This window comes from Ambystoma mexicanum, chromosome 1q, assembly GCF_040938575.1.
Source record: "Ambystoma mexicanum isolate Mex_15411 chromosome 1q, UKY_AmexF1_1, whole genome shotgun sequence".
NCBI classification, from domain to species: domain Eukaryota; kingdom Metazoa; phylum Chordata; class Amphibia; order Caudata; family Ambystomatidae; genus Ambystoma; species Ambystoma mexicanum.
In genome coordinates this window covers 471,607,871-471,627,158 of record NC_090922.1, presented here as the reverse complement: position 1 = coordinate 471,627,158, position 19,288 = coordinate 471,607,871, and the positions used below count along the sequence as shown (strand labels likewise).

The window sequence follows — 19,288 nt, the reverse complement described above, 5'->3', positions numbered from 1 at the left end:
AATAAAAACAAAATCACGGGGTAGTGTGAATGCGTATGAAAGAGGAGGAGATTATACACATGAACAGGTCTGTGTGTCTATAAAGTGGGAATAATTAATAAGATGTATTCATAAGCTTGGACTTGGCCAAGCCCTCATAACCTTTAATTGAGATTATGTACACACGCATACTAGCACCTCCTAACTTTCCCATACTTCGGAACCTCCAAGGGCTTTCAAGCTACAGCGCGTTGGGAAAGTCGCTAAACAAATGACGAAATGAACTTTATGACGAAATAATGACAAATGTGTATGTACTGTGTGTGAAAAACCTGAAGTTGTCTCCCTGTCTAGTCCCCGGGGATTTGTCATCCAGCTGGACAGGACACGGCCATCGCTTTTGGATCCAGTTCCTGGGGGTGGACCAGTCCGGGAGGATCACCTGGATGGTAGGTCCTTGGAGAGTGGGAGTGGGACACCGACGGGTGAGACGCGGTATCCCCCTTCTTTAAACACCTTTTCCCCACCCTACCATGTAGGATATTCCAAAACACTACCCACCCCCTTTTCTTTTTTTTCAAAAATATGTTTATTTTTTAACACGGCAGGGTGGCAACAATACAGAATAGTTATCAAAGCATGTTATGTATCATAATAAAGTCATGGCTTTTCACCCTCCCCTCCTTCCCTGTGATTGTTGGGCCTGTCTAGGGCTGAGCTCTTTGTTCCTGTGGAGTATCCCCATTGTCCAGGACCCTCTTGGCCAGCTGGGGTTCATAGGTCAGGGCTGGGAAGTCTCGGTCAAAGTCAAGAATTGGGCTCCAAATGTTCCGAAAGCGATGAAGAGACCTGCCCTGGTTACCGTCACCTTGTCTGCGATTAGTACGGTCCATATTTTCACCCACCAAAGGGGCAAGAGAGGACATTCCACAGATTTCCATGAGCGGGCCACCACAATTCTACCCGCCAGGAGGCATTGGGACAGCAATTTGGCTTTGGCTCCGGATCTTGGGTAGATCCCAGGGACTCGAACGCCCAAGAGAATGGGTTCGGTGTCTAGGGGAAGTCTTGTCTGAGTGAGTTCTGCGATGGTCGCTAAGCACTGCTTCCAAAAACTTTTGGGCAAGTCCACCACATGTGGAAGAAGGAACCTATTTGGCCGCATTGTCTCAAGCAGGCCGGGTCAGGTGTATGATTCATATTGTGGAGTCTTAGAGGGGGGGGGGGGAGCACTAATGCAGTAGAATTTTGTATGCGCATTCTATGTTCGTGATGCATGCAGATGACGATTGGGCGCGGCTCCAAATGTCCACCCAAGATTGGTCCTCTATAGGGTGGCCCAGGTCTGCCTCCCATTGTGCCATGGATCGGTTTTTTGAGGTAAGAAAATCCTTCTGGAGGCGTTTGTATAGAGTGGAGATCTTGCCCTGGGTCGGGATTTCCTTGAGAGTCAGTTCTATAGCTGTGGGGGAGGGAGGCGAGTAGCTACTTGGTGGGTCTTTGGGTGGGAGCACCGGTGATGTAGCTGGATGTATGTAAATCTATCTTATTCCTGAAGCTGAAAGATTTCTTTACATTGATCAAAGGTACAAGGTTGTCCTCCTTCGAAGAGCTGTCCCTAGGTCTCGAGTCCCCCTGTAATCCAGGTTTTGAAGTTTTGGGGGGTTGCCTGGGGTGAGAAAGCTGGGTTCAAGAACACTGGGGATGAGGGGCCAAGTCCTCTTGGAATCCCCTTTTGTTTTAGGGTTCTATCCCAGAATTAAATGGTGTGTTTGGTAGCCGACAGTAGTCCCTGTCGTTGCCGCCATATCAGTGGTGGGATGTGCGGGAGGAAGAGTAGAGGGAGGGATAAGCGTGATATTTCCAGGTCCACCCACATGGGGCGATTAGTACGAGTTTGCCACGCCTGGATGCATGCCAAATGAGCTGCCATCTGGTAACTCTGTAGGTCTGGGACCCCTAGGCCACCAAGCTTTGCATTACCTAGCATCGTGTCTTTAGGGATCCTGGCTTTTTCCCCCCATCCAAATGACTTGTAGCATTTTCCTCTGCAAGTTTCGGAGGGCTGGTGTCGGGATCGCAACTGGAAGGGATGAGCATGTATATAGAAATCTCAGGAGCAGATTCATTTTGAAGGCAGTAATACGGCCCATTAATGATATTTCTTGGGTCGCCCAGCGTTTCAGGTCAATTTCCAGTTCTTTGAAAAGTGGGGGAAAATTTGCATGGTAAACATCCTTTGGGTCGGCTGGAACCTGAACCCCAAGATAGTTAATAGCCTTCGTCTTCCATTGGATTGGGCACATTGGAATCAAGACTTCTCGCTCCCTTGGGGGTATCCCTATCCCCAGTGCCGCTTATTAATTAAAGTTGATAGAGAATCCTGTGACCCTTCCATAGCGGTTTATTTCAGCTAAAGCGTGTGTCAAGGAGGAGCTGGGCTCTGTAACGGTCAGCAGGATGTCGTCTGTATAGAGAGCTAGTTTGTGGTACGAGGTACCAACACGGGGGCCCTTGATCAAGGTATTCAGCCTAATCCATTGGGCAAATGGCTCCATGATCAGTGCGAATAGGAGTGGAGATTGTGGACATCCCTGTCTGGTTCCACAAGTCAAGGCGATAGGAGTGGAGAGGGTGCCATTGATTCTGAGAATGGTTTTGGGCGATTTATAGTTAGCCAGGACAATGGTGCGACATTCTGGCCCAAACCCAAATGCCTCCAGGGTGAACCTCATGAAGCTCCAGTCCACCTTATCAAATGCTTTGGTCGCGTCAAGCACTAGGAGTACTAATCCTTGGGAATCCCGGGAAGCCAGGTCCACTAGGTTCAAGGCTCTGAGGATGTTGTCGGCCGTGGACCGATTCTTGAGAAACCTGCTCTGATCGGGATGAATTATGTCCGGCAGGATATGGGATAGGCGTGTCGCTAGGATCTTAGAATAAATGTTGGCGTCAATGTTCAGCAAGGCGATCGGCCTATAGAAGGCATGATTTCTCGGATCCCCTACAGGTTTAGGTAGAAGGACTACAATTGATTCTTGCATGGAGGGGGTTAGGACTCCCATGACTCTGAAAGAATTGAATAGTTATACTAATGGCGCGAGTAGCTGGGGCTTAAAGATCTTATAGAATCTGGTTGAGTAGCCATCAGGAACAGGGGCTCGGGATCTGATGGACTTTATGGCCTCGTCTACCTCTTCGCTTGAGATTGGAGCATCCAGGATGTCTCGGGTTGAGTCTTGCAGTCGGGGAAGTGCCACTTTCTGTAAATATTCCTTTTGTTCCTCCAGGTCTCGTATTGGGGCGGTCATCACCTGTGTCAGATGGTCTGCTGCCAGGCGTTGTTTGTCCTGATCAGCGTATTGTATTCTGCCTTGCGAGTTCTACAGACCAACGATTGGATTGTTTCTTTTCGCTTTAGCGAGTTTGGCCACCAATAGTCTGTTTGCTTTATTATGCTTAGCATAATAAAATTGCTTGGCTTTCCCCAGTTGATGTGCTGTGTGTTCGGCGTAATGGGCTTCAATCTTTTTCTGCGCCATGCGAATAGCTTGTGGTGTTTTTGGGGACCAACCTTTTCTTTGTGGGTCTTCTCCGCTTTCCGGAGGTCATCCTCGAGGATCAGGCGGGTCTGTCGCCTTTTCTTATGGAAGGCTCCTGCCTGAGCTATAAGCTCCCCACGTATTACCGCTTTTATAGCGTCCCAGGTGTTAGCGGGGGAAGTATCTTCAGTGGGGTTTTCCTTAAAGAAGTTCTTAATTGCAGTCGCTATTGAGTCTCTGCGCAGCACCTCAATAAGTATTGGGTCGTACAGTGTCCATCTGCGTTGCACAGTGGGGGATGGCTCGTGTACTCGAATTTCCAGGGTCACTGGGGCGTGATCAGACAGGATCCTCGAGCCTATGGTTACGTCGCTGGCGAATGCAAGTATTTGCAGGAATACCAGTAGGAGGTCTATTCTGGAAAATGTCCTATGAACCTAGGGATAGAAAGAGAACTCTCTTTCTGAGGGATGAAGTATCCTCCATGAGTCCACCACCTCTAGGGTTCTGAATAGATGTAGAAGTGTCAGTGCAGAGGCAAAGTCTCCGGAGGAGGGTGGATGTGATTTATCCTTTGTGGGGTCCGGGACTCCATTGAATTCACCGCCGATTATTATCTGGCCCTCTAGAAAGGGGGGGGGGGAGAGTGGAGCTCAAAGTCTCATAGAAGGCAGCTTGGCCTGTATTCGGGGCGTATACTGAAACAAAGGAATATAACTGTCCCATCAGTAGGCACTTCACGACTGTAAATCGGCCATCCGGGCAAAGTTCTGTGTCCAATACCCGGGGGTTTAACCCTTTCCTGAAGAGGATTGCTGTGCCCCCTTTTTTGGCATTACCCGAGGCAAAGAGTTGCTTTGGAAAGTACCGAGATCGTAGACGCCCAAAGTCTGCTGGCAAAAGGTGCGTTTCCTGAGGCATGGCCACCGCTGCATTTTTGTCTTGGAGCTTTTGCAGAATTGATTTGCGTTTGGCAGGAGAGTTTAGTCCTTTAACATTCAGGGAAACAAACCTCTGGGTGTGGTGTTCTGGAATGGGATGTGGGGTTGCTGGTGCGTTCGGAAGGGGGGAGTGAGGTGTGAATGGATCAGTGAGCATTTCGTAAGGGTCTGCAGCTGCTTATTAACTTGCCTCTGAAATTTTTGCTTAGACCTCCAACGGGAGGGCCAAGATTTAACTGAGGGGGGGGGGGCAATTTTGCGGAACTGGCACCACCCCTGTGCAACAGGGCCAAGTAACTGTTTTTAGCCAACATGGCTAGAACTAAAAGCAAACGTAGTGGATCATTCCAAGGACTCATAGGTGGATTGTGACTTGGAAATGGGCATATGCCGTGGGGTAGGGCCCGCTGCTCTGGCTGTCAGTGTTCACCTGCATGTTCGTAGGTGGTGAAACTCCATCGGGTAAACCGAAATTTGTTCCGGGAATGTGGAGGAGGCGAGCTGGGTCAGGCTGGGTAAGAGTTGGGCCCAGCGTGCCAGAGGCCATGTTCTGGCTTCAGGCTGCTTGGAGCTTCGACATTTCGGTGAATCTGTTGCGTCTGTGCCCGATCATTTCTTTCTCCTAAACCTCGGGACCTTTGACCATGAGCTGTGCTTAGTTTTTGGGGAAGCTGTGAGGTCCGTGCCAGTGACTTTTTCCGTGCCTGGGGGTGACAGCCTTTAGGTAAGGCTGGGTGCATGATCTTCTCGGCATCCTCCAGGTGGCTAATCCTCCTCAGGGTGCCCTTGTAGGAGAACTGTAGGGCCGTGGGGAAGAGCCATCTGTAGCGGATTTGTTGGTCCTGAAGGACGATAGTTAGGGGTCGGAGGGATCGTCTTTTCTGAAGGGTGAGGAGAGAAGTCTTGATAGATCTGAAGGGGAGTGCCCCGAAAGGTTATTTCATCCCTGGTGCGGCCGATTACTGAGATGGCTTCTTTAGTAGTGAAGAAGTGTACCCTGGTGATAACGTCAGGCGGGGCGTCCGATTCCACCCTGCGGCGAGGGTGCAACCTGTGGGTGCGGTCTAGGAGGAGTGGCTTCTCTAGTTGTGGAAGGAGGTTTTGAAAAAAGTCACCCACATATTCCGCCAAGTTTTTGTCTGGGACTGAGGCTGGAATTCTTCGGATTCTAAGGTTATTACGTCAGGCCCTATTTTCCAAGACTTCTTATTTGAATTCTAAGATTTTGCATTTGTCTTGGAGGAGTCCGATTGAGCGTTGAACTTCCATCAAGGTGGATGTATGATCTTGGGTCCGATCTTTGACTTCTCCCAGCCTTTGCTCGGCCTCCGTCACTCTTTGGTCGGTGCTTTCTAGTTTAGTGGTAAGTTCAGTCATGCAAGATCTGAATTCAGATTTGATGTCAGCCATGAATGCACGGATGTCGTCCTTAGTTGCGAGAGACCCCTTGTCATCTGAAGTTCCCTGTGGAGAGGAGACGGGGGGATCCCGTTTCCTAGATTTTTCGGTTGACATCAACATTGCAGCAATGTATGGGTTCTTACCGGACTTTAATTGTTTGGCCATCGTGTCGTTTGTGGGCAGAGGGAGGGCCCCACGTCTTTTGGAGGAAAAGTGGTGAGCAAATCAACTCCTCAGTCACCGGTAGCGTAATGTAGCTGCCACGCAGGTCCTTCCAGGTGGGTAAAGGCATATTGCTGGTGTGGATGCTGAAGAATACTTGTGGGGGAGGGTTCTCCGTTCCCCCAGGAGGTAGGCGACAGCGGGAGGATACTTTCGAGCCCGCAAGGGGGGGGGGGAGGTTGAGGCGTGGGCCGGGACGCCCCAGGAAACGTTCAGGAAAGGGGGCAGAGGGACTGTGTAGGCAAAGCTGTGGGGTTATGGGGGGTGATATCAATGCCAACTGGAGCCTTGCCCCGTTCTTGAAACAGGCTAGGTGTTCCAGTGGGGGGTGTAGGGCCCCTTGATGGAGTTCAGGCTAGGTCCCTCTGTGGTGTGAGGAGCTCACCGGTCCCCTAAAGCGGAGCCTGTGCCAAATTTGATGAACAAGGATGGGAGGAGGGCTTTCCTTGCTCTCCCTTCAGTGCGGTTTACCAGCTCCCCCCTCGTCAGGCCCAGTTGTTGAGGGGCTCCCGCGGGCCATCAGGGTTGGTGAGACCACAGGGCCTTGTTTTGCAAGGTCCCTGGTGTTAGGCAGAAACCTGTGCAGTTCCCTCTGGGACCACTGCAAAAGATTTAGGACTACAGGTGTTTGGCAGTAAACCCACTTGGTAGCAGTCTGTACCACACAGATTCACTTGGTAGCTGTGGCTGAGCAGTCAGACTTCCCTCAAGAAGAGTAAGGCAGTATACAGAGTATTCACAATAGGTCAAGAGAACACAATAGAACAAGTAAACACTGACCAGGGCTTGGTGTAAAAGAGATATAATTATTTATTTAAAACCACATCTAGAAAAACACACAGGCACTAATAGTAAGCAATTCAAAAACACGGTCACTAAAAGATATACACTCCCTTAAAAGAATATTAGACAAGTCCTAAGTAAAGCCCCACTTATTTTCAGACACCGGTGAGCGCTTAACGCAGGTGGCACTCTAATAATGTGTTTTTAAAGGGAGAGAAAGACAGAGAATAAATTGAAACAGATACCAACACTTTTTCACGAACATAACAAGGGAGGAAGGCAAAATAACACTAGGGATTCAGAGTCAGTAGGCCGGATCCGCTTAAGAGGATCCAAACGAAATGTGTCCAAGGTCACACGGTTGCAGTGCACGAAAGTCTTGTAACGGTTCAAAAAGGAGTTGGACCAAAGAAAGGGACCAGTTAGAGGGTCAAGACGGCCAGCCCAGTCTAGAAGGTTAAGGAGTTATTATTACCTTGTAGCAATCTTTAGAAAGGGAGGCCTGGCAGACACGGTACCTTAAAGTGGTGAGAACACTCCAGCGGGGGCAGTTGTTCCTGGCAGCGGATGCAAGTCGGTGCTTCGTCCGGGGGAAGAGAGGATCTCGTCGGGGAGGAAGACAGGAGTCCGTTGCACTGCCAGGGAAGGAACCAGCCGCGGAGTTTCTCGCGTACAAGGAGCGGTCTGTTGATTCACGGTTCAGTGGCGAGTGGCTATCCGGCTGCTGGGGTGCTTGGCACGGGCAGTTCGACCACAAACCGGTCTGGGGTGCGAAGAAAGAAGGTAAACTGGTTGTGCCCACCAGTCAGGGGAAGAAGCCTCTCCAGCCGGGAGATCTTCTCTGTCGTCGGGAAGTGGCGAGTCGGTTCCGCAGGGCTCCACCGGTGGCGTCGTTGTGGTAGGTCGGCTCAGCTTCACCCTCATCGGATTCTCAGGTCCTGTGGCGACTTCTGAAGTTCCAATCCCCAAAGCCCTGCTTTTATGCAGCATACCCCCATTCACTCAGCCTAGCTGTCAATCAAACATGCTAAGTGGTGAGCCGGCCGGCTCACCACTTGGACCAATCACACAAGAGTGCGACTTGAGTTACCAAGGTAACTCAGACCAGGGTGCCTAAACCCCCTCCCACACCACCTGTGGTACCCAGACAGAGTGGCACCACTTTTGGAGGCTTCTGTGGAGAAGCCCGCCAAAAAGTGGAACAAAGGGCTCGACTTGGGTTGGAGTCACAGAAGAGAACACAAATGCCATTTTAGAATCGAGTCCTGGCAAAAAATACCAACTGGCAAATTAATATTAATTAAATAAACCGGTGGTATGTTCGAGGCTATGAGAATTAAATAATTAAAGTTGGTAGCCTCGAACAATGGGAAAATCCCATAGGGAAATATTCGCGGTCGAATATAAAAAGTCGTTTCCACTGCCACCAGCCAAAACTCGATCAGGGGGGACAGAGACGTGCCCCCTCGACTAACAGACCCCGGGGCAATCGAATTGCCCCGACCAGTACGTCCACAATATGATGGTTTGTACTGGTTTCTGCAAATAATTTGGGACTAGTAAAGCCAATGGTGACTTTACATGCCCTGGGAGACAGTAGTCAGTCCCAGGGTATGGAGTTTATGGTGGGGTGTCACTATGACACCCCTGTGTTACTGCACGGAGGGTGCTGTGTAACACACATCGTAAAAACACATGAGACAATATGGAGTAAAGGACCCCATAGCCCATAAAACACATTAATAGTCAAAGGAACACCATAAATCATGTCCAAGAGTGGGAGAAAAAGAGTCTCACTCTTGGCAGGAGAAAAAACAAACTCCAGAAATCCAGCAAAGCTGCTGGGGGACTCACTAGGTTAGGAAATTCAGCCTAAAGAGAGAATTCTCCCTAACACCTGGATGGAGGTGAGGAGGAGGAGGGGAGGCCGGCTGCCCCACAAGCGGTGGGATCAGGTCCAAGGGCAGCACCGGTTCCCACGGTTCCCCTGTGGAGAGAGGGCAAGAGGTGGAGGGACCCCGCTTCAGCGCCCCCCCCAGGGGTCAAGAGCAGCCCCACAGATTGTTGCAGTGTCACCGGCAGGGTCTGGGCTGACTTACCGTTGAGGGTCGTGTCTCTATCCCACGTGGAGATACGGCAGGAGCCAGCTGGGACTGTCGTGGATCCAGGGGAATGCCAGTTAATTCCTCTGTGGAACCGTTGAGGAGAGTAGCTGTTGGGGGGCGGGGGGGTCGCTGGAATTAGGCCTCTTCACATTAGTGCTGGTCACACGTCTTCATTGCGCCGGCAGGCACGCTCTTCAGCAGGTGGGCTCTCCGCTTCAGTTTAGCGGGCTCGGCTGGAGATATTGCGAGCGAAGACGGGGCTGGGCAGGCAGAACGAGGGAGCTCCACGGCTCTTCCTCCAGGTGAGTGTATGGAGCAGCCTGCCAGGTGGGGTGTCCGCGGCCGTGTATGTGTGGGCCCCCTGATGGTAGGGCGCCGTCGAGGGGCTCAGAGCAAGCGGACACCCCTCATCTTCTCACTCCTCCCCCAGTTGTCCTCAAGCCCTGCAGTCCCATCCGCCATCTTGGAACCCTCGGGATGGCGGGCAGAGGAGCCGCGGGAGAATCTCACCTGTATTTCGGCGCGTTCAGTTCAGAGGCGCATGAGAGTCGGTCAGCATATACCCCTAAGTTTCATGCATCACTGTATGGGTTTTCTTTGTGCAGCGGTGTGCTACAACCGCATTTAATCATGGAAGCAGCGGGCATCCCACGGAGGCCATCAGAAGAGCGTCCGCATCGTCGGCGCTCCAGACCTCGTCCCCCATCCCCTTTCTTACATGAACACTTCGCACAACACGAAAGACAACAGACTAACACCAGAGCCGTTTACCTGACGTGTCCGCAATACCAGAGTCAGGCAAATTAGGCAACTGACCAGATCACACACACCCGACAGCACTTTTCCTTCCCCACAGGGATAAAAGGTGGAGCACAAGAGCACAGGAGCACAGGAGCACAGAGCACAGGACGAGCAAGGTAGACGGCACGACGTAACAGCTAACTCAGCACAGCAGTTCAAGAGGAGGAGAAAGACGGCGCAGAGCGAAAGGGTGACAAGGGGAGAGTCAATCTTGTCCTTTCCGACCAAGACCCGTGAAGCCTCCACAGAGTGAATGAGAAGTCAGCGAACAATAGCCAACATCTGTTGCAGCAGATGTATACGGTAAGCGAGACCCTCCTCTGCTGATTGCCAAGCCAGCGAGACACTTGTCTCAGTGGTACCAACCTTGACTCCAAGGAGAAAGAAAGCTAAGAGGTTCTTCACAGCCAGTGAGTCGAGGGGAGAAGCAATAAAGAAACAGAACTGTGTTCAACGAAAAGAAGCAAGCGGCTATATGATTTTTGAACAACAAAACTGTTAATAATTTTGAAGGGGGGAAAACCAGTAGTAGGAGTCCGGCACCATGTGGGTGCTCACTCAAGAATCTGGGGGAGATTACCTCACGTTAAAAGACTACCGTAACCAGAGGTCCTTGGGAAGAGGCAAAGATAGGTCAAAGTGGTCATACAGGGGTCTTGTAAAATCCTCTGTACCGTCGAAAGTCTTTGACCGACAGACGATTGTGAAAGTTAAGGGAAGTGAATCCCGCATGTTGAAAAATTAGCACATGAACTGTGTTTCGTGAAGATTAGTAAGAGTGAACCCGGCAGAGGGGTAAAGGGGTGAAGTCTAAAAGGCCTATGAGGGACTGTTGGTGAATATTTGTGAAAGCAAGAAGCATTGCATTTGGGGTCCGAGCCCAGCCCAGGGGTGGAAAGTCACCACCCAAAGCTCATTGATAAAGGAACTGTTTTGATAAAGTTGTTGAACTCGACTTGCGAGGGGTCTGCGGCCAGAAGAGGGGGACCCAAGGGTGAAGCCATCACCCAACGTGTGCATAGAACAAGAACTTTGTGTTTGTTTGGGAGAGCATCAGGCCTCGAAGGCAAGAGACTTTTCATTACAGAGAGACTCAACCATCGAAGAACCTGATAGCTGATACGGAACTGTTAGCTCGTGCTTGGAAGGCTGGAGTGTGTGATGTGCTCCAGCGTCCCACCTTGTCCTGTGCTAAAAACATGGGGAAGGGAGACCTTGAGGCAATTACATCCTGACTTATTATTTATGAACACTTTTCTTTGTTTCAAATCCCCTATCCCACACTCTCTTGTATTTAGCGTAAGGAATTGGCAATAGGTTTTTCTTAGTATAAGCCCCTTTATTGTGACAACGCCACTGGGACTGCCTTATTTTCATTTGATGGTTGACGCTGTCTCCCATCTTAGATATAGGTTTAGTTTAGGTGTTTTTCCACCCTGCATTAACAGTTTAATAAAGTCCCTTAAACTGTGATCACTTGTGTCTGTCTTTACTGTTGCCACCATGAGTTCCTTACATGTGGCATACATTTAAAGTAAACACACCTTTACAGACCACTGTATAAAACCATGCCTCAGCTTCAGCAGTTCATCTCTTCATGAGCAACAGCTGAGCAATGGGAATCCGCAGATCATCAGTTTATAGAACAAGAAGCATTTCCCTGGATTTTCAGCTCTCCACCATGAAGGGCTTTGCAAGGCCAGTTTCTTTGTCTCCACAACAAGGGTCGTCTTCTGTCATTTTCTTCAAGTGGTCATGACTATCTGCCACCTGCATTGCGTCCCGGGAGTCTTCTTAAGTAGTTATTGTTGTGGGCCGAAAGTCAGTGTCCCGAGCGTTAAACTGTCCTGAATCGGGGTCCATCGGAGGCCAGAACCACAAACTAGCCGACCCAAGAACCCAAAGCATTCCACAGGCTACCTCCAACAGAACCAAATTATGAATACAGAAAGCCCAGCAATTCTAGGAACTTCCATGGTGGTCCAGGAGTGAATTGAAGTACAAAGGGTGAGGAAACCTACTTGACCCCCCCCTCCGTCTCCATAGGGCTCTATATGTATAAAGTCCCATCACCCGTTTACCTAAGAGACATATTTCAATTTACAATATGTTGAAATATATGTCTAACTGTATTTAAAAGTGAAGTGTTAGTACTCTTAGCAGAGTACACCAAGGTGAATGTGTATAAAATAGTAGTGAATGTTTTAGTGTGCTACATACCTGTGGTTTTTGTATTTGTCACAGCGACCCGTTGGTCACTGTGGCATCACTGGTGTAAAAGGCAACACACGCTCCACTATGTGTTACTACGATCAGGGGCTACGAGCGTTCCATCACGCTGTTTCCCCATCTGCTGCAATGAGCTAGTGTTCAACCACACGGGGCGCTTGTATCGCAGCATTTCCTCTTATACCGGTGAAGTCTCAACGTCCATTGTGTTGCAACCCTGTTCGCTTACGCTGTAGGGTAAAACGCTAGTGCCTTTTCTTGTGGTATTTCTCGCTTCTGCTTACTTTGCTCTCCTTCACATCCTGGCTTCCCTTTTTGTCTTGTTTTCCTGCCTCCTGTTTCTCCCCCTTTCCTTCCAGTCCCGTTAGTATGCTAGCTACTGTTGCTGCCCTGTGATTTCTTTGCTTCCATTTCATGATGATCCTCTTTTCTGCACCTCCCTGGGCTCTGGACTTGCTTCCTCAACATGCTTTGCCTAATCCTCAAAGAAATCAAACTTCTCATTGCACCTTTCTGCTCCTCCAATCCGGAACGTCCTCCATGTACCACAATCCACCAGTGATATGGCATTTATAACGCGCCTATACACAAGTGTTTCTACCATCAACCTGCAAAGGGTTTTTATGCCTTTGGGTTTTTCTCTCAAGTCTCGGGGCAAATGTCGGATTGCCACTGTGCCCTACGTGTGGTTACCTACAGCAGGTCATTGTGCGACAGGCCAGGATAGGACCCATCTCTTCCAGAACCGGTTACCTGATAAGGCAAAGGTTAAGAAGGGAACATCCAAGACTTCCTGAAAGGACTCTGATACAACAGACTCAGGTGAGAGTATTGTACCTGTCATTTATATAGCACCTTTTACCATTTTTATAGTCGCAAAGCACTTGTAGTGGGAACGCCCTCGATGGACCGAAGTCCAGAGTTGGAGAATACAGAGTAGGAATGCGTGTGTGCATTTGGCCACGATAAGGCTTAGCAGGGCTGGCCAGGCTCCAATCGAAGCAACCCACGAAGCTCAAGCATGTGGATGGGTGCTGAGAGGGGCCAGGAGATGGCTTCAGTGGTAGAGATTCGCTATATGTCCAGTGTGCGCAAATTTGCCATAGGTATTCGCTGCATACTGATGTTAGGGTGTTGAGGTATAGTCTGGTGTAAGTAGGCTTAAAAACATTAAGTGTTCAGCTAGCCCGAATTTGGTCATCGGTCGTAGCTGCATTCTACTGTGAGTGGATGGATTGCTGTGCCTGTGGCAGATGTCAGCCTAGGTGGTGCATTTATATGTACCAAAAGCACCAATGGAGCTCATCTTTGATATTGTGTCTTCAACCAGTCTGTGGAAAAAAAGATCAGCTACCCTTGTAGATTATTGTAGGTACCATGGATTGGGGGGTTGGGGGTAGGGCTATCCTCACATCATCTTAGCGCAGTAGACTGGCTGACCTAGTCTATCTACTAGACGGCTAGCATAGAATTAGGACTGTAGGATTCTCTAGGTGCCATGGACACGGTACCTTTAGAGTCTTACTAGTTATTCAAGTGTAACGTATTTCCTGCTCCTGCAATATATCTTCGTGTAACACATTCCCGCCACAGTAATCCATCCAAGTGCAGCACATCTCCTGCCCCCAGAAATCCATCCGAATACGGCATATTTACTACCCCTAAAATCCAACTTGGTGTATCATATTTCCTACCCCCAACGATCCATTTAATTGAACATTCTGATCCCTTTTACAATACACAGCACAGGGAAAGGGACCCAGATTTAGAGCTCACAGTAGTGGGGAAAAGCACTTAAATTCTGGCGTGAGACATCGCCATTGTACACAATTCCTCCCATGACAATGCCCTCGCTGTACATCCCAATCTATCCGAGTGCCGTGGAGTTGAAGTTCTATCGCAACCACTTTGACTGCGATTCACTGTTTTCCCTGCACATGCCATTTGCAATGACTAAATGATCCTGGGACATGTCATAGTTTTTAACGGATAAAAGTTTGTTCCAAGGCCTAAATAAATAACTATTTTTATACATTCTGCCTAACTTGTATTAAGAGTGTTCTATGTGTGCTTAACTGAACCCTGCACCACTCTCACACCCTTTTACGTCTAAGCTTTGCTGCTCACCCACACTAACCAGATAGAGTTTGGCTAGACATTCGCATTTATCCCTGTTCATTAGAATAGGGTGGCCTGTCACAACCTGCCCGCAGGCGGATACTATAAATCCATCTTAACAATTCCTATCAAAAAGACTAACTACAGGTTGGGCAGACACAGGTATCCAAAGTCCCCCCTGGAAAACGGACAACAGAATTGGGTCACCAAACTATCTACTTGATAGTGGAACCTTCCAGTGACCCTAACTGATAGGGTCATGACTGCTGAACACTGGAAAAAAACCTTATAAAGTTTACTTACATTCTCAAATTATAATTTTTCGTAACATTCTTGTGCCAACATTTGCATTTTTCAATGATACAATAACCCTTGAATCACTCTGCTGCCCCTACTAAGAGTTGCCCATGACTGCTCGGCTGTTGCTACCACTAGGCTAAAGAGCAAAAACTCATAGAAAATGTTGTTGCTTAGCTATGGTTAACTTAACATAGAGAAGAAATAAACCATCCTAACATCAAGGCTAGCAAATAAGGTTGAAAGGGCTAAGTTATACAAGTGCTGGAGAATGCATCAAGGCCCAAGGTCTGAAAGTAGGTTGTGTCATTTTAAAAGACATTTAAATGATGTGTTAACCAATATATGTGCAACTATTAATATTATTTCCCCATCTTGCCCATTGCCAGTCAGGATGCCCAGAACTTCTAATATCTCCGACAATTGTTTTAAGTAGCACCTGATTACAATGGCATTATGCTTCCATTCAATTACATCACAGAAACAAGTTACATTTACACCAGTGTGGGTCTTTGTAAAGGAAGCTTTTCAGGGTAGTAGAGGCTGAACAAGCTTGAGCAAGGCTGTACTTACCCACTTGTGGGTAGTACTCACTGCCATCATCCCCACCAGAGGAGCTGCTATCATGGCTTGGTGACGGAGTTGAAGGCTTTAGCATCTCAGCCGTCTGAAGGAATCTGAGGAGAAAATAGGGAAGAGTCAGAAAGAGGTGTACAACAAAAAGTTCAGAGCATTACTAGAATGGGAGGCTCCTCTCTCGGGAGAAAAACATCCTCAGTGTGCGGCATCATTAAATAACATGCAACCAGCAGCCCCTTCCGATACCCATAGATTATCATATTGTTAACAGCTGGTTGTACTGGTGTTATCCAAATTTAAAAAGAGCATATTGAACATGGAGTGCCCTAACAATGGAAGTTATTTGAGGCAAGGAGATATAGGTGATCTGACTAGTCCCATGACAACAGCATTACAATATCATTGTTCTAATGATCCATACATTGTTGCTAATGTAAAAATATGGAACATTCCTGTACAGACATGGTTACACAATCAAGTCTGCGAAATGCAGAATGTTATACTAGGATTGGCGAATATTGGAGTGGCGAGTTGAATATAAACCGATATTTGATTGATGCACTGTGTTTCAAACAGGAATTGTTTCAATATAAAGTGGCATACCAAGCCTCTAGGAAAATGGACTGCCTCGCTCAATGAGACTTTCTTAGGGTTCAGAAGATGTGTCACAAACGAGGTCATAAGAATGTGTTGCTTGTGACAAGACCTACATCCAAAGAAATCAATGCATCAACACAAGGATTGGTATATTCAAAAAATGGATCTGAGGCAGTGAGGTTGGATTACACGTGCTGATATAGATTCTTCATACCACCTGGTTTAACAAAAATGTATTCACCACAAGTTATATGCAAATTTCATTAAAATAATATAGATACTGTATACACAACATAACATATACTGACAACACCTCTCTCTACCACCTTTCATACACACTCATGCCTTCACACGCTACATCATATTTACCACATATTCTAGCATATATAGACAATATATTAGACAATTGAATCTTGTAACCCGTCACGTTCTGTTTTGAACGTGACGGGAAGGTCTCAGCAGTCAATACAGGCAAGCTGGAGTGAGGAAGAACGTTTGCACGGCACCCTAGATCTGCAGGGGTGAGCCCGCAGCACCTGAAGTGGGTACAACATTGAGCCCGATACAAGATTCAATTGTCTAATATGGATCTACATGCTGTGGAATAGAACTATGGTCGTATTGACAGTTTGGCATTGTTAAAACACAGTCATTTTGCAGTCCTTTTTTGTAAGTTGCTATTTAATTGATCCTAATAGGAAGGACACAGACGGTTCGAAGACCACGACAGGGTCTGCTCGAGCCAGAGGGATTGACTTTCCCAACACTTACATGATCCTCCATCAAAGAAGATTTGGAGGTGACTGGGAACTGTAGAACATGTGAAGACATCTACCACCTATATATTTTGGCATAAGAAGACATTGAACTGCTTTATTGTTTTTATATATCGTCCTAAAGAAGGTCCTATGAACTGTGGGCATGAGTGGTGCCTATACGGGACCAAAACATATGTAGACATAGGCCATAAAGAAATTTGAGTGGCTCTAATGAAAAGGCATACTGTAAAAGAGATTATCGTGCCAAAGATAACATTATAAATAGGTGAAAAGGAAAGAAACTACAGTGTATATTGTTTATATATGCTAGAATATGTGGTAAATATGATGTAGCGTGTGAAGGCATGAGGTGTATGAAAGGTGGTAGAGAGAGGTGCTGTCAGTATGTCAAGCTGTGTGATAGTTCCCTTCCTCTTCACTTGATTCTTCCGTGGAACTGTCTCTGTACTCCGGCTTCTTTCTTTGACGCTCTTGTCCAGTCGCTTTCGTCTTCTTCCTGGCTTTTTTGTCATGCAAAAAGGAACGAGCTCCCTGGGATGCCACGCTGTCGGCGAGTCAGAAAACCAGACAGTGGGGACCCCCAGGAGCCGGTTCCGGGACAGGGAAAAAGCCACTTGGCAGAAAAAACCCCGCTAGCTGGTTCCACTTGAGAGAGAGCTGGACTGGTGCACTGTATGTTATAGAACAGCTGATTCTGGATAGTAGCAGCAAGTCTTTGTTGAGGATCAGGAGCAGTCTCAGAGGAAGGGATTTGGAGCGCCACAAAAGGGTAAGTAATACCGGAACAGCAAGAGAGGAAATCCGAAGCCAGGAAGGAAAAAGAAACAGGAGCGAGAAGGAGAAAGAGGAGAGGAACAGCGGAACGCAGCCGCCGAAGGAAGGAGGGAGGGGCGGGCGAACCGCACCAGAGGAAACTGAAGAGGGAGAAAACAAGAGAAGGCAAAGAAACTAAAGGAGGCGGAAACAGGAGAGAAACACACGGGTCAGTGTTACCTTTACGGAGCAACGAAGGTACAACACAGGGTGAGCAAGAGGAAACCGGCACTAGTAGATGCGGCGGCCATCTTGGGTGCAGCAACTAGACCGCTGCATCCAGACGGCCGCCAACGTAGTGGAACCGCTAATGGTGTCTCCAGACGTCCCACAATCGTCGCCATGCGGAATGCATGACACAGTATATATTATGTACACAGTATCCATGTTATTTTAATGAAATTTGCATATAACTTGTGGTGCATACATTTTTGTTAAACCAGATGTTATGAAGAATCTAGATCAGCACATGTAATCCAACCTCACTGCCTCAGATACATTTTTTGAATATACCTATATTGTTTACCTGAAGGATCTTGGGGTGTACAGGTATCCCTTTTTGAGTATTTTCAACACAAGGATTTACAAAGGTCTTTAAAAACAAATGTTTGTGGTACATTAAAGCTTGCTAAATGAAGGGTTGTATTCCTTACAAGTAAACCTTCTGTTTATTTTCCAATAACGAGGTAGAACGTAAAAATCTCATCTGTTAAGGAATATTTGGATTTCCAAGATCAGCCATGGGGGAGGATTTTAGAAGGCCACCCTATTATGGTGAACAAGGAGAAACAGTTTAGCCAAACCCAATCAAGGCAAGGTAGCAGAGCGGCAAAGCTTAGCCACAGAAAGACAGAGAGTGGTCTTAAGGCTGCAATGAGCCCACACAGAGGAACACCAATAATTCCAGCTAGACAAATAAGTATACACGTATACAATTGTTTATTAGGCCTTTAAAATACACACTAAGCAAGTAAAACCTTTAGTCAAATATTGTCACACCAACCCTTATAAAACGATCTATACATTCACCCTTAGGAGAAATGGAATTGCATCCGATTCAATAACCAGTAAAACACACAAGTACTCATATGTATTAGAAATAGAAAGAACTAATTAGAATAATCACAGAATTACTTCACTAGGTTTTATAAAGTGCAACCCTAACATAGTTTGGTTTCTTGGCCCAAAACTCCACAGTTCCAAAATTAGATACTTTTCAGGTAGGTTTCTAAAGAGATTTGCAGTGCAGTGGTTATGATTAATAAGAGTCAAAACGTTTGGTTAAAAAAAGGAAATCACTCACAGTCATTAGGGTAGTCCTAGGAAGGAATCCCTGTGTTTGGGGAGTTTTCCTAAAGTCCTACTGGCAGTAAGACTTTAGTAAGCTATCCCAGTGGTTTGTGGGAGCCCCCAACTCTCATTATCTGCCTGTACTAGCTCAGGACCTTGGTAGTGTGGCAGAGCAGTCAGACTTATCTTAGGAAGAAGATGTGAGCTGTAGGTAAGTACTCTGAATCTTAGACAGACAGGCACAGCAAAGAAGCAAGTACACATATTTATGTAAAAGATGAACAAGTTACTTCTTACCTTGTAACGTTCTTTCGACGGGATGTTCCTCCGACGTATTCCTCATCTTAGATATCTCCTTCCAGCTCTGCTGGCCTCGGAAAAATTTTTCTCTAGAGGGCGCTGCGCGTCGACGTCCTTCGAGTCGATGTCCTTCGACAGCCGCCGTATCGACGTCATCCTGCCTATAAAGGCCGCGCGCAGCGTCCGTTGCTCAGTTCCGTTTTGTAGCCCACAGTATTACTGTCTGGACTAGACTAATCACCCTGAAGGAGCGTAAGCTGCAACAACAAGGGAAGTAGAACTGCGGGGATGGATGGGAGGGTCGATGAGGAATACGTCGGAGGAACATCCCGTCGAAAGAACGTTACAAGGTAAGAAGTAACTTGTTCTTCGAAGGGATTGTGTCCTCCGACGTATTCCTCATCTTAGATAGGCTCCCATAGCAGTATTCTATATTCGGAGGAGGGAGTACTGACTTCACGCTATCTTCTATTGATGAATAGAATGCAGTACAGCCCTTCTGTACATTGATG

The 19,288-nt window shown here is 47.6% G+C and overlaps 1 protein-coding gene across 1 annotated transcript in view; it reads right to left on the bottom strand.

Moving 5' to 3' along the window:
* Positions 1-19,288, bottom strand: part of SMG9 (SMG9 nonsense mediated mRNA decay factor) — a 940,250-nt gene that overhangs the window by 332,231 nt on the left and 588,731 nt on the right. Inside the window, exon 10 of the mRNA XM_069640791.1 lies at positions 14,992-15,095. Within this exon, the coding sequence (XP_069496892.1) occupies positions 14,992-15,095 (104 nt within the window). The remainder of the gene's footprint in view (positions 1-14,991; positions 15,096-19,288) is intronic.